The following is a 16,613-nucleotide window of genomic DNA, read 5'->3' as shown; positions in this document are numbered from 1 at the left end:
ATCAATGTGATTTATCGTTCATAGATTTTATACATACGTACGAGCATACGTACATACTAAATCCTTTTAGGAATTAAAAAATGATTTAACAATGAAATGGTTTTGACTTGAGTTTGCATTGAGATCAAGCCGAATGTTATTTGCATTCTGGTTTTGTTTTAAATATGATATTAATATTTAATTTGTTAAAATAAAAATTATATGAAAAAATTTGCTCAAAATTTTCGATTTGAATTAGACTCTGGAAGATCATCAATATATGTATGTACATAGTTCAGCAACATGGTTAGCGTTTTATGCCAACAACTGTGGGGTTACGGGGTCGATCCCTGATCCGTTGTTGCTGACCAAACCTTGGATATACATATGTGACTCCAAGTCGATCATTTCTTATCAAAGTTTGCCAATCTAATTTCATTTTTGAAACAGTTTCTACCAAATCGGCAACCTACCCTCATTTGTCACCATTAAATGTAATATAATTTCAAGTTTATAATAATGCTGTTATAAATTATATGTGAGCCGTTATAATTAAGTGGCATAAGTCCACTTTTCTTCATTTCGAGAAATATTTTGCAAAACATTAAAAATAATGTCACGTTTAACAATATTATAAATACTGTTGGCCTTTTAATACGTTTATTCTGCTTTTCCAAGATTCTGGACATATGGAATTAAAAGAAATGATAGCAATTTGTAAATTAAATCAAACTGAAATAGTGTCTTTGGAAGCGAAAATTGGACTTTCAAATATAATGGCTTAATTCAAATAATGTATAACTAATAAATAAATATAATGTAGAAATTTGGCAATTCCGTAATAACACCACCAATTCTGTAATAAAATACGTATACCTATATACATATAGACAGAGAATTATCAATATGAAATTAGCAGTTAAGATATTAAAAACTGGATAAAAATATTGGATACGCGGATTTGATTATGCCTTTGATAAATAATGGGGCATTTTCGATCATTTTTCACGAAGACAGAATCGGCACAGTTTTCGACACGACGGCGTTAATTTAAATTAGAACCTGACACAGAATGTGTCTTACCGACTGGGGATGATATTTATAATCTCGGGAATAAGAGTAATTTTTCTCGCTTGCGAAAAAAGAAATCTAGGTCTCGGAACAATATTTTGATGCGAAAAATTACCGGAGCATACCGGCGAAAATAGACGTATTATATTTATTTCATATGTATGCATGTAAATATATATATAAAAATAAATTTAAAAAATGGTGTCATGATGAACTAGAATGCGTATTAAAAATCGTAAACATTCCCACCCCAACGCACACAACCGCACACGTAGGTGTGCTAAAAGCTTTTAAGACTATCGAAAATAAAAATTTGAAAGATGTATGGTTTTTTTTTTTCAATTTTATTTCTTGAATCTACGAAACTCAATCTAGACTACGTCCCTAGTATGTATTTCAAAAGCGTTCACAATGCATCGATTCGCATTGGCAAAGCCAAAGAGCAAATGATTAGCGTTGATTGTTTGGCATCGATGAATGGCGAGTGTCAACCAAGGGAGAAATAACAAAGTGAGGGACCATTTGTAGACGACAAAGTGTACACGAAATTCATGTCAGCGTGTGTAACGTGCTGGTGTAATTAATATCGCGTGAAAATACGCGACTTGTCACCGAGTCGAAAAAAATATATATTTATAGGTTTCGCGAACGGTGTGCTATCGAATAAAATGTTGGATTAAATCCAGTTCTCGGAAACACTCTCAGTAATTGGTAAACGAGACAGATCGGATTGATGGTACGCTCGGATCGACTGGAAAAGGTGCCGGTCAATTGAACGAAGATAAATTGTAAGCGCGACCAATTGACCGGTTAAGTGCTGCGAACGCTCTGTCGTAAGGCGTGTGTCAAACAAACGCTCCGTTGAAGTTTCAATTTTGTTTTTGATTTTTTTTTCAGTCGGTTATTATTTTATTTAAGTCAAACATGTACACTCGCCTTTACAGATCGCTTCAAAGCGACGAGTGTACTAATACTAATACAATCAATACAAGCATTTTTATACAATTCGAATCCATACAAACATCAACCATAGTGACATCCATGGAGACATTTTCGCAGCATTTTATTATAGAAATTGGCGAACCTCAAGACGCTGAATAACTTGAGATTTTCAAGAGATTTTAAAAAGGAAATGCCAATTTTCTGGAACCCTTTCAATGAAAATCAGAAAAACTCTGAACGAAAACGATCGACCTGAAGTCACAAACCATGGTCTGGCCAATAGCCACTGATGGGAATCGAATTGTGACCACTCTGCTATAAAGCATAATATACTTTTTATTTTATTTCATAGAACATGAACACTCGCCTTTACAGATCGCTCCAAAGCAACGAGTGCACTTATAAAGATACAATACAGTAAATATATGTACATAAGCATTTTATACAATGCGAATTCATACAAACATCCACAGTGACATGTGTGGAGAAATTTTCGCAGCATTTTATTATAGAAATTGGCGAACCTCAAGACGCTAAATAACTTGAGATTTGCAAGAGGGTTTGGAAAGGAAATTCTGATTTACAGGAATCGTTTCAATGGAAATTAGAAAAATTGGCATACTCTGAAAGGAAATGATCGACTTGGAGTCTAAACCAAGGTCTGGCCAGCAGCGACACTCTAGTGGGATTCGAACCCGTGACCACTATTCTCGAAAGCATAATATGCTTACCACTAGTCCACGCTGGTTTATGTATATATAATTGCTCGTCGTTGACTTGCAAACGTTTATGAAGGTTATTTTTTTTTTTTGTTTAGGTCGAAATTTTTCAACCATTTTCACTCTTCCGATCGCTTTTATACTGTGACGAATGCTGTAATATTATTTCAGTGTGTAATTCGCTCATAACATTCACGTTCCATCCCGTAATATATGTAAATTACACTTAAAACACTTAAGTTATGTATGTATGTATTATATATGTGTAACTTTCGTGACACGTTTGGACATTTTATGGCATACGCCCTTTTGACACTGAGGGGAAAATATTAAACGCTTTCGTGGCCAGTAGTAAAAGCGTTGAGACGTTGGCCAAATGAATGCACTGTAAAGAAAACAATTTATGCAACGCCAGTGCAATATTGTGCATTCTTCATTCATTCTTCATGGACTCGTGTATATGTAAATATGTAATATACATACATATGTAGGTATATACATAGCATCGAATATCTGTCACTGTAGAAAATGCAATAATAACTTCATATTGTGATCAAAAGCTGTAAGTAAAAGTGAGCTATTAATATTATCACACATTGACTGTAACGATTTTCAATTTCGATCCTCATCGATCGGAACGGAATTTCTCGGATAAATTTCGGCGAATGCATACATAAATGAGCCGCTATATTTGAAAGTGGTGGAAGTTCAATTTTCAGTTCCAAAAACACTATTTCAGTTTGACTTAATTCACAAATTGTTATCGTTTCTTATTTTTATTATATACATATGTATATACCAGGAAGGCCTAGCATATAAACCCCAATGGGCCTTCCTGGCCAATTACAAACAATGCAGCATTTTTATTACATAAGTCGTTGAATTACAAGACACTGAAAACTGGAAATTAACGAGACATCTATGAATTTTAACTTGTTTATGAATTTTATTGGACATTAATCATACTCAAATAGTGGTGATCTAGGAGGTAGGAAGGTTTTTAGCCAATTTAATCGAGGAACCGTTTCAACAATGAAATCAGAAGATTTGGCAAACTCTGTTATGAAACGATCAACCTGGAGTCACAAATATCCAAGTCTGCATTACAGATATATGTACTCAGAATAAATTATTTCAATCGAGTTCAACTCACGGAATCGAACCGGGCGCCTCTTGGTGCTGGGTAAAAACCGAACCACCGAGCCATGCTGCGGGCTAAATAATGTAATTAAAATTCTATATGTCCAGAATGTCGGAAAAGTAGAATAAACTTATTACAAGCCACCAGTATATTTAAATATTTTAAAACACTATATTTAATGTATTACGATATATTTCTCGAAATTAATAAAAGTGGACTTACAAATATAAAGACTCATATATGTATGTATTTAAGTACATATGTATGAACATTGACAAGGGTAGTGGATATAATGGATAGAGTGAAGAGATTGAAATGTGTGGCTAGAAGATCGGACGAAAGGAGGACAAAAGAAGTGCTAGAATGGTACCCGAGAGAATGCAAAAGGGTAATAGGAAGAGAGTTGCGCAAAACGGAGACGGGTGGAAGCGTGTTGGGAGAGGCCTTCATCCAGCAGTGGATGATGAATGGCTGTAGATGATCATGATTACATATACATATATGTATATATGTGTATTTTTATATTTATGTATGTATGTATGTGTATTTGTGTATACGTGTAAGTATTTGTGTATATATGGATGGTGTACATATATGTTTATATAATTGTCTTTGGCCAGGAAGGCGCATTGGGTTTACCTGTTAGGCCTTCTTGGTGTAAATTAAATAAATAAATATGTATGTATATATATATATACCTATAATATGGCTATGAAAGATTCGATGCCGTATTAAAATTTGTTGTCATCAATTTTTTTATCCTAACGAGCTTGTGAAGTATTGATACGTATTGTCTGTATATATATATTTTTAATCACTGAGGTATTTTAAAAATGTTTGAAAGTTTAAAATGTCATTTATCATATGTACATTTGAACATCTTATTGTACGAAAATAATACACAATTTCTGTCTGTTTAGCTGTCATGACAAATTATTACAAATTACATACCGCGTCCTTAGAGCGCAAGATCATAGCTACATACATATATAATTTAGCAAAAATGATTTTTCAATTCAGTTTTATTCGTATTTTCACATTCTATCAAAGCAATTTATCAAAAAACCGTTTTTTTTTTTATGAAAGTACAAACCTTAATTTCAAATCATTTATCAATCGTGCATTGGAACATCAATGGGCGAAACACTAGTTGAACTTGGTTTGTATTACAATACCAGTTTACCGGTAAATCGGCAAAATTTTAAAACTGTTTTATCGCGAATTAATGACATATATACATGTATATTATTTCATTAATAATCGATGCAAATGGCGTATTGTGGACTAGATAGTCTGGAATTTGTTTATTTTCAGTATTAAATGTCCAAAATGACAAAATGAAGATTTTAATCTAAGTTTTTAGTTTTTCTGTCAGATTGACAATTATATTGTACCACCACTGATACATTCGACAAGAGTGGCTAAACAGACCAACGAAATCGTAATAAATGCAATCAGACGGTTGTTTCAATTATGATTTAAATTTTATAATAGTCCAAACTTTGAATAAATTAATATGATTGGTTAAAACCAGGGCTGTGGAGTCGGTTCAAAATTTACCGACTTCGATTTTATTTTATGATTCACTTCAACTCGAACGATTTAAGTAGATCGGCTTTTCTTGCCAACGTATAAAATGATTAGTAATAAAAATAATAGCGATTTCCAAATATAAAAAATTAAAGGAATTTAAAAAATCATCAAAAATTGACATGTAGCCCAATTTATTGAATTATTGGTAATTAATTGGGTATAAATAAAAAAATTAGTATATTAATATGTAGTAGACATACAGCAGCAGTCACATAAAACGGAACGCTTAAGCGAAACATGTTTTTGCGTGAAATTTCGGTAATCTTATATAAAACCAAAACCGAAAGTCATTTAAATGATAGGTTGTACCATAGTGCATTCGTGTAACACCAAACGTGAAAAAAAAGGTGATAAAAATGAGTTGGGGAGAAATTTAATGGAGGGCAGATTTTACGACCGTGCGTTGACTTCACGGTTAAATGAAATTTGAAATGAAAATAGCACTATACATATACATTTTTAATTTTATTACAGTCACATATTATTATTTACAACTTATAAAAAAGAAATTAATATTTTGTAGCGGCTCCTTTCGATTTTATAACTTCTTTTATTCGGTTTGGCATAGAATCTACTAAAGTTTTTAAATTTTCGATTGGGAGGTCTTCGTACCATATCTTTTCTATTATTTCTTTCAACGATTTAAGAGTAGTAACATTGTTCTTACTTATCCTGTACTTGATACACATCCATAAATTTTCGATTGGATTTAAATCGGGACTATTGCCAGGCCATGGTAGTGTCTTTATACCCATTTCTTGTAAATAGTCCCGAACCTAAAAAAAAGTAAAAAAAAAATTTCAGTTTTTTGATTGAAATTTTATAATTTATATTCAATGCTATCAAATAAAATGAATACTCATCAATTTAACTCGATGACAATGGGCAGAGTCATCTTGAAAAATTATATCATCGGAATATGAAAGGTGGTTTTCCATCGATGGGACAAAGCTTTCTTCTAAAATTTTTTTATATTTTTTTCCATCGATGGCACCTTGTAGAAACTCCAATTGTCCAATGTTATGGTACGAAAAGCATCCCCAGACCATTTGACTTGGAGGATGCTTAACAGTTTTAAGGGTACAATTTTCACTATACCTTTCGCCAACTTTCCTTCGGACATACGGAAAAACATCAGGACTATAGAGGTTAAACTTTGATTCGTCGGAAAGTATCACTCGTTGCCAATCTGATGAACTCCAATTTTCATGTGCTTTCGCCCATTCCAATCGATTGTTTTTCATTCTCTTGGTTAGTAGTGGTTTTTTTGCAGTTTTCCGAAAGTACAGTCCAGCTTCTCTGAGTCGCCTTCTTACTGTTGAGTCGCTGATTTCCATGGAAAATTGTGAAGATACATCTGTTCTTATTTCTACAGCAGTTTTGAATCGCTGCTGTAAAGATAATCTGGTTATTACACGGTCTTGCCTCTCCGATGTGCATCTTTGCAGTCCGGTCCCCTTCTTACGATCAAAACTTCCAGATTATCTTTTTTTTTTTTCCAGTATTCTCGAAACAGTCGATATAGAACATCCCATTTTCTTGGAAATTGACCGAAAGGAAAATTCTGAACTCGCCAATGTCGCGATTTTTACACTCTTCTGCAATGATAGCTGAGCTCGTTTTTTCATGTTGACGTGTTAAAATTCGAATTTGATGCTTTCTCCTCGAAAACCCACACTAAAATGAACTCAAATCTTAGAAAACAATCATATTTAGAATATTTGGTCGTTAAAAACCCTACACATAAAGGGATAATCCTTTAATGGCCTCGAAGTCGTAAAATTCACAAGCGTTCCGTTTTATGTGACTGCTGGTGTATGTGTTTGAATTTTATACCCAAATAAATCAACGAGAAGAAGAAAAAATAGGACGGAGGAAACAATCGATTTTGACCACAACACCTCAAAATAGCGCTTTAATTTATTTTTCAAAACAACGATTTTATTTATAATGTAATTAAAATTCATGATTTTTATAATGTAATTATTAAATTAAAATTTATTAATGGATTTACTTTATGAGTGGATTTAAAATTGGGAACTCTAGTTGACACAAACCGTAAAACTATTAATTAAGAAAATAATAAAAAGGAGTTGACTGATTTTTTTTACGACTCGCCTTGAAATGCTCCGATTCCGACTCCAAAGCCCGGGCTAAAACGTAAAAAAAAAATTTATTAATTATTACGAGTATAGTTTAATGTATTTATATGACGTTGTTCACCTGAGATTTATTTTTAATTATTAACGATTCTATCTATGTAGGTTAACGTTTTTATGAAAAGTATCCACATATGTATACATATGTACATAGTAAAAAAATTTCATTTACCGGTAATAGAATGAATTATTCACGGCTTACCGCTGAATGAAATTTGACGGTAAATTGCAATTAAATAAATTACTAACACTTTTTCAATGGATTTACATATACGTAAATAATTATTATTATATGTATGTATGTTCGTATATAAGATTAGTATTAATTTGCATGGGAATAAAAGCGTGTTTGTTCACTTGTGTGTATTTTTCATCTAAATGTTGGTTTTAAAATTCTCGGTTCTGTCCAGATTTAGAATTTGAATACTGCTAAATTTCTAAAGTCATATGTTAACAAAAGTAACTCCATTAACATTTGTGTATCAACATGTCTGAGGAAGTATCCAACACCCGTGATACGTGCAAAAAATGTCGTCTCAACAAAATACTCTAATTTTGAGAATCTCTCGTAACCATCCAAAGTAGTGTACAGTTTTCGAATGACAAAACGTGAACAGATTCAAAAATCAACTACTTACATACATAAAATGGTTCACTATTGTCAAATTTCATAGAAAAACCATGCTTTTTATTTGCTCTTCGACCACTAATGGAACGGTCTGTTTTTATTTGAAAAGCATCCATCCAACGCCGATCTTTTATTATATGTATACTAATGTTATGCCCGTTGATATTTCAACGGCTTTTTTTGGAAAGGAATCGATACACACTCGAGGCTATTGTCGCTAAGTCTATTGTCAAGACTTTTGTCGCCGTCCGCATACAAATGAGCATATGTTTGTGTGTTCTTGTCAGTGTTCACGGCTTGATCTCCTGCATTTTTATGAACTTCTGATAATTATAATATTTATTTATTTAAATCTCCATTTTTGTATATGCAAAAAAAGCATACATATGTAAATACATCCCTTGCGTTTTTATATATGCATGTGTGTATTATTACTATATTATATTATCAGAAGCATAGATCAATGGTTAGCATGTAATGCTTTCAATTGTGTGGTCACGGGTTGTATCCCGTATGCTGCTGGCCAGACCTTGGATATGTGACTCCAATGTCGATCGCTTCCTATCAGAGTTTGCCAATTTATCTGATTTCATTAAAATCGTTCCTACAAATTGGCAACTCCCATCTCATCCCTTTCGCAAAAAATCGAGATGTATCTGTAGCTGCTAATCGTTTGATCATAGATATCGTGTTTAATAAATGGATTTATACCTGTTTAAATAATTCTTAAATTTATAGCCCATTAGTCGCGTTAGAGAAATCCGTTGTACGAGTGTGCATGACTGATTGAACAAATAAAATAAAAATATAATGAGTATTTTGTCGCTTATTTGATATAAGATGACACGTTCTGACATACATATGGTCACACTTTCTGTTTCAAGATTTCAGTTTCATACTTAATCGTGCCAGAAATAATTGGAGCTAATCAATAAAGAGGTGGTTCAAATCTCGACCTTCAAATGCAAGCGACCAGACCAATGTATGCAGGTAGATGGGACATGCTACACCCGTCAACTTCCTTGTCGCTCACATTTCCATACATTTTTTTCTGGTGGCACGACTAGTCCAACTAAGTTGCTCGCAAGTCGCTCGGTGTAGCCCGACTCTATGGGCCGGGCCGCATTGTGCAACTTTGTCGGCCGACACGTTGCGCGACACGAAAATTGTATGGAAATGTGTGCGACAAGGAAGTTGACGGGTGTAGCATGTCCCATCTACCTGCATGCATTGGTCTGGTCGCCCTCAACCAAGTCGCTCGCAAGTCGCACGGTGCGGCCCGGCTCTATGGCGACTTGGGGCGAAAGCACACAGCGGTGAATGTGACACGTGGTTTTTTTTAGATACTTTTAAACATGTGAATAAAATGAGCCGTGCTGGGCATTCTGGACCTTTTTGGGTAAAATTATATGCATGTATTTATCATTGCTTAACAGTGATCGATAACGGTTTATCCCATATTTGAAGAAATGTAGGAGGCCACCCACAGCGAGGAGCCATGCACACGATGTGCCGTTCAGCGCTGTGTGTTTTCGCCCTGAATTCACTTAGGGCAAAATCACACAGCGGTGAATGTGGCACGTGGTTTTTTTTAGATAGTTTTAAACATATATATGTAGAAATAATGTGACGTTCACGGCACGCATGCATGGCACACGGTGGATCACGTCCTTTCAAAACGACACTTTCGACCTTGCTTGACAGCGATCTGTACTAAAACGACCCTTTGGACCATTTTCGGTAAAATTGTATCCTTGCTTGACAGTGATCGATAATGGTGTATCCCATATTCGTTATCGATCACTGTTAAGCAAGGATACAATTTTACCAAGTATTCCACCGTGTGCCATGCATGCGTACCATGAACGTCACATTTTTTTCTATACATTTAAAACTAAAAAAACCACGTGCCACGTTTACCGGTGTGTGATTTTGCCCTTACGCATCCAGATTCATCTGTTTATGCCTTGATGTAGGTACATAATACCGAGTTTCAAATATATATTATAAGATTTCGCCCAAACTTTAAATGTAATCGGCGGCAGGGAGTATTTCATCCAAAAATAGACACACTTGACTTTTTTTTTATTTTGAGTTAATTTCTGTTTAAAATTAAAACATCCAAGAGTACAAGAGTGGCCCGACGATGATGTGTTGACGTTATAATGAAGCGAGCCGCGTGCAAAAAATATCCATCTTGCGTACAGGGCGGACCGATGATTTTTCACACGGGGCGGGAAAACTTCAATGCTCTCGTGTATTTTTACGATCCGATCAATAAATTCAGGGACTACTACATATATACGTGACGCTACTGACATTGTCCGAGTCTTTGATCTCTCGCGCGTCTATTTTTTCTTCGTATTTTGTTATTATTTATCGTGATGATTTATGTCGAGTGTTGTTGTTGTTGCAGCCCACGTATACAAACTCGACCACGACTGAAAAGATCGTGACGAAATCGTACGCCGGAAACCAGAGCAGCGCCAACACCGGAAGTATGGGACGAGCTGGCCTTAGGCCTGCCAACAACAACTTGTCCGAGCTGGATATCCTGCTCCAGGATCTGAGCAGTGCTCGCTATGGAGACTCCAAAAGTAAGTACAAATACTAAGCATATGTATAATATTAATAAAGGTGCAATTATGAGCTATGGACGTGCACATTCGCTCTATTGTCACGGATATTCCATTGGATCCATCTTGTTGAAGCGTGTGGAACAGTGGCGTAGCCAGGATTTTGTCAAGGGGGGGGGTTTTGACAGGAAAAAAGGCAAGATAATTTATATTTAATTAATATAAAATCACAACATATAAAAATAAAGTAAATTCGTAATAAACATATAGTATTGTTACGTACGCCGCGGATTGAGCGAATTGCACTTAGACCAACGGATATCTGTTATCGAATTAACTATGTACATGCACTTACTTCCAAAGATTATATCTGGACTCTAAGTGCACTTAGGCTAAACAATGACCGTTATTAGTTATTTCTCAGAATCGGTACGGGGAGACCCAATGTCGTAGAAATACATATCCGAATACGTGACTATACAACAGGTAAACAGATTAGGCGTCCTGAGAGGTCTACCCTTTATAAGGCGGTACGTAGGCGATATCATGTCATTCTGGACGGAGCAGTGACAGTGCGTATAACTCCTGAATCATCAATAAATGCTGTGAAACGACTGTTGGCCTTTTACTTGGATCCTCCACCCACCCGTACGCAACAGTATGAACAAAATTCAAATAAAATAAAAATAATGAATACTTTAAAAAAGTACGAAATTCACAGATCCAATCTTCGCGTATTTATCTAATATTTTTTCTGCACTAACATTTATATCCCTATGAATATCTAATAAAGCAAGTCCATTTAGTCGATTTTCCGACATCGTACATATTTCTTAAATATGTATGTTTTAAGTCATCGTAGTGTGCAAAAGCGCCGTTCACTTGTGGCTGTTGTCACTGGAAGTGTTGATGTTGGTGTTGCAGAAATTTTTAGAAGTATGTAAATAATGGGGAAAATTGAAGGATTGCAAATTGCAATTGCAGCTAATGCGTTTTTTGGTCGTTTTTCACTAGTACTTAAATATTGCCACCACATTTCCAACTCTCCAGTTAGAATGCAAGGCCCACAAAATATATCTTGGTTGTAAATTTCCCCCGAAGTCTTTATCTTATTTTTTAAAACACTTGATGGTTGAGAGCTTTTTCCATCAGGAAGCAAAAAATTGGAAATTTGCAAGTATATGTTTACGTCCTGGAAATCTGTCAAGGATTTGGGATAAAAACAATCCAAAAATGGTACAAACGATCAATTGCGACAGGAGTGGGATATTTTGCCGCCGACTGCACTCCACCAAGGGGGGGTTCCAGACCCCCTGGACCCCCCCCTTCGCTACGCCACTGGTGTGGAATCTGTGCTCGATTTGGGTATCGTTTTTGATCCTCAACTCACATTTCACAACCACAACAAGACAGTCGCTGACGTTTCCTTTCGTCGACTCGGATTTGTCTTGAGATATGGTAGGATATTCTCCAACCCTATGTCTTCTTGCTTGCTTTTCAACTCGCCTGTGAGAAGTAAGCTTGAGTATAATGCGATTGTGTGGACTCCGCAAGCAAATTACAAAAAACATTTCTTCGTTTCCTATATACATATGTACATAGGAAAGAGTATGGGTACTACCCATATCTCTACGCTACTCCTTTCCTTTTGGTCATGCTTGTGTATCATTCCCTTGAACTTCAAAGAAACTTCTCATTAATTCGTTTTGTTCTTCAGCTTCGACGTGGTAATAGCCATGCCCATCGTTGCTGGAACAGTTGGGACTTAATGTCCTTAATAATTATGTGCGTGGTAGACATCATTATTTGATGGTTGTACTTACTGCTCGCACAGTTCTTTATCGAATGGCTCCCATTTCAAGATCTATCTGATTTCTCAATGAATTCGTTGCTGCTGAGCCTAAATGTAATTAAAATTTTCCATCTCAGTGAGCGTAAACTATCGGAGATTATTTTAACCTATTTGTCTTGTAGCCTGCGCTCATTATTATTTTCATAATTGAATGTGGTGTATGAGTGGAGTTTTGATCTTCTATCTTCCATTTGGGTCTCGCAGGGATGTTTTGTATTTGCGGCTGGTTCTTATATATTGGTGCTGACTATATCTAGGTGCAAGACATTCCCTGCTTTTGTATTTTATTATTTGATATTTTTATTTTATCTACTATTATTATAATGCTGTTGTTTTTTTATGATTATGTTTAAATGTATTTTTTGTCTTTGTGTATACATACATATGTATGTATATATATTTATTTTTCTCGTCTCTATATTTTTTCGACCATTGTGGGGCATTAGGGACTTAAATTAAATTAAACAAGTTAAATCTATTATGCAAGAAATCGAATAAAAAATTACAAGGGAAAATAAAAAAAAACATTGCAGGAAAACATGAAAAAGAATATAATACTTATAACTTTTCTTTTATTTTCATTATTTATTACGTTTCTTAACGTGCAGATACAGAGCAATTTGCACATGCAATAAAAATGCTAGCATGCCTGATCTATGCCAGGCCAAAAGTCGCCTCCTGGAGTATTTTCAGTAATATATTTTCTTTGTATTGACATTGGTTTAACATTGATCGATAACGGTGATTCTCATATTTGAAGAAATGTAGGGAAACTTGTCGAAATAATAATGACATGAAGATATGCCCCTCACAGTTGCAGTCCGCGTACGCGTCCCGTGCCACACTTTTGATTGTGTTCTTAACGAATCGAACAAAAAAACAAAGCTTAAAAATTGAAATCAGATGTTTTTCTTTCCACTGCCAAGTTAACTAAAATGATTAAACATACTTTCATTATAAATCGTATTTACTTATTCTATTTTAATTTATATACATATGTATCTGACAAGCTATATGTTTTGATTTATGTACGTTTTAAGGTCAGTGGTTTTGTTTTTTAGTTTTTATAAAATTTCGTTGTTCATGATTTTTTTATCTAATGCTCAAGGCCTACATTTATAGTCCAGTAGTCTAGTTTCGATTGGAAAACACGCCGATTAACATCCCCTCCTTTCTAAACTTAGATATTTGTCTGATCTAAATTTAGCATTGTTTCTCCCAAATGTATTCTATTCATACAAGTTTCATTCATTTAGAGTTCGATATTTACATATGTTTCGAAAGGTTATTAGATCTTTGTGGATATCCAATTCTATCTTGAACAAAATTAAACCCCCGGAATTCGCAGTGCAAGTTTTCCTCAATGAAAATAGATATGATAGTCTCATGTATTTATATTGTCATCTAAAATAGTATTAAATTTCAAGCTAAATATATGTGCAAATACATATACGATGTACGATTTTTAATTGTTTTATATTTATTTGATATTTCCAAAATAAAAAAAGTACACCTACATAGACCTAGAGCTTTCGTCTAGATACTTGTACTTAATAGAAAAGTAATAAAAAAACTTTTATCAAAGTGCGGACCGTTCCGATGAACATCTAATAGTACCTTTTTTAATTTAAAGTGTGTCTTTATTATTAATTTATACGCATATAGGCGTTTTGGATGCGAAATTATATTAATATTCGGTCACGGTCTCGTCAACCTAGAACTTTTCTTTTCGAGACAGTTGGCTCGCGACAAAAAACATCGAAACGAGCCAAAACGATCACAACATGGACATAGAGACTAATTTAACAAAGTTTCCCCAACGTATAAATTCAATTGAATAGCACTTTTACTTACTTTTAAAAAAAGCTCACATAACATGTTACATTTTACATACATTGTGAAGTTTTACGCGTTCATCAGTAAACAGACTTGGCGAAATCTGTTTCCAGGAGTGTTCAATCCATAAAAGCTAGACGCGTTTTCCGTTTGATATCGTCGTTATTAACGGATTATGATCAAAACATTCTCAAGGTTTTCCGGCTCGCGGATGAATGCGAACCTTTATGCGATTTCCCTCTCCCCGGCGAAAATAAACCCACCATACATCTGAACTAACGATTCGATCGTATTAGTATATTAATAATTGTGATCGTCATTAATCTGTCGGCTATTTGTATGTATATATATATAATATCTTTGTATGGTACTTGCTTATGTTACATATGTGTGTCAGTGGCTCTCGGTGTGTAACACAAGCCGTTACGTTTTGCCAAATTGGAAATTAGACGCTTCGTCGCATTCGCTTCACTGCCTTGACGATTAATTATTGGCATTGTGGAAGGTGTACTTTGTGTAATTTATTGATTGTAAGAGTTTTTACTTCTAAATTTTCCTCGAATGGGAATTATAGACTAAATTGGTAGAAAATTCGAACTTTCACATTTGTGTATTGAATCTACATTTGTGTACTGCATATAGAAAGGACTCACAGACTATTCATCAAAGATCTATTTGATGAATAGTCGGTGTTTGAATCGCCTTTTGATGAATAGTCCGCATATCATATAAAGTTGAATGTTTATTTGTTTCAATTTAGTACTAAAAAAATTGAAAGACTAATTTGCGGTATCTTGATTTTAAAGTAAAGTGACCATTCGTACTGTTTTTACCAGGACAGTACTTGGTATTTTGGGTATCTGTCCTGTAAGTCGTGAGATAAAACCAGTACACTTTTACATTTTTTATCTTATAGATGGATAAATATACAAAGTCTTTGGCGAAAATGATGTCTCCTTGCAAAAGTATTGTCAGATTAGTCAAATGTTGTTTCCATTTATCAGGAACAGATGCTAAATGGTAAATGATAAATGCTTAAGAGGGCTGTACACCCGAAACTTTAATTTTGTTGCCGTTCCTTTCTTCGATATATATATTGAGTGAATGCGACAATATATATTAATATATATATATATATATATATATATATATATATATATATATATATATATATATATATATATATTGAGTGAATGCGACAGTTGCGCTTCGACCAGATAAAACGTATTTTAAATTGACAAAATCGAGGTTTCGTATTCTCCTATTTTCTCCTCCAAAACTGGATCAATTTTTAAAAAAATTTCATCATCGGTATGAGAAAAATATTTTCTGTGCAACTATGCGCGTATTTTTTTTTTTAAATCGACCGTTAAATAAGCACGCTGGACTCTTTTCGTGGGTGTAAAAAGAGGTGATTTTATTGATGTTTGGCGGCTCCTAGCTCCTATAAAAAATAACTAATTAAAAAAATAAAACGATAGATGCAACCCAATGGTGGATATCCATAGCATATTAAAAAATAATTTCTCTAGTGCCATAATTGAGGAAGGGAGAAGTCTAATACGTTTGTATGGACAAGGCGCTGGTGTCCAGCCCTCTTAATGCTAAATGATAAATCGCACCCAAAAGTATCCATCAATGTACCCAATATATGTATGTACATATACCTACATATACATACATAAGATTTTTACAAATATATTTTATGAACAATTTAAATTATAATATAAATGACATTTTAATGTATTATAATATAATACAATGTTGCGTATATGAAAAAGCGATTAATCAAAAACCATTTTCTGATTTCTCGGTATGAATGTGACCTTGATATCGTCATGTATAATTTTACACGAGATTTGCGGAAAAATTAAATTTTTCTTAACGTTCCCAAAAAGAACGTACATAAACATTAAGGTGAACCAGTGTGAGGTTAAAAATCGATATTTTATAATTTTATTTAACGAATGTTTAAACACCGCATTCTGTGGTTTTCTCTGCTCGCCAGCTCTGCAGACTCTCAGATAAATAAATTTTTAGCTCGGCTTTTTTGTCGATTGACTATTTCTTTTCTTCTATATTTTTGTCTTTTAAACGTTTGTCTTGATTTACTTCCA

At 34.2% G+C, this 16,613-nt stretch overlaps 1 protein-coding gene across 9 annotated transcripts in view; it reads left to right on the top strand.

Moving 5' to 3' along the window:
* Positions 1–16,613, top strand: part of LOC143916174 (paxillin-like) — a 108,803-nt gene that overhangs the window by 83,685 nt on the left and 8,505 nt on the right. For all 9 annotated transcript variants that reach the window (XM_077437132.1, XM_077437128.1, XM_077437126.1 and 6 more), the window contains one exon: positions 10,649–10,829. In XM_077437132.1, the coding sequence (XP_077293258.1) occupies positions 10,649–10,829 (181 nt within the window). The remainder of the gene's footprint in view (positions 1–10,648; positions 10,830–16,613) is intronic.

Source organism: Arctopsyche grandis, chromosome 8, assembly GCF_051622035.1.
Source record: "Arctopsyche grandis isolate Sample6627 chromosome 8, ASM5162203v2, whole genome shotgun sequence".
NCBI classification, from domain to species: Eukaryota; Metazoa; Arthropoda; class Insecta; order Trichoptera; family Hydropsychidae; genus Arctopsyche; species Arctopsyche grandis.
Note: the sequence above shows the minus strand (reverse complement) of the source record. Positions and strands in the feature narration are given on the sequence as shown.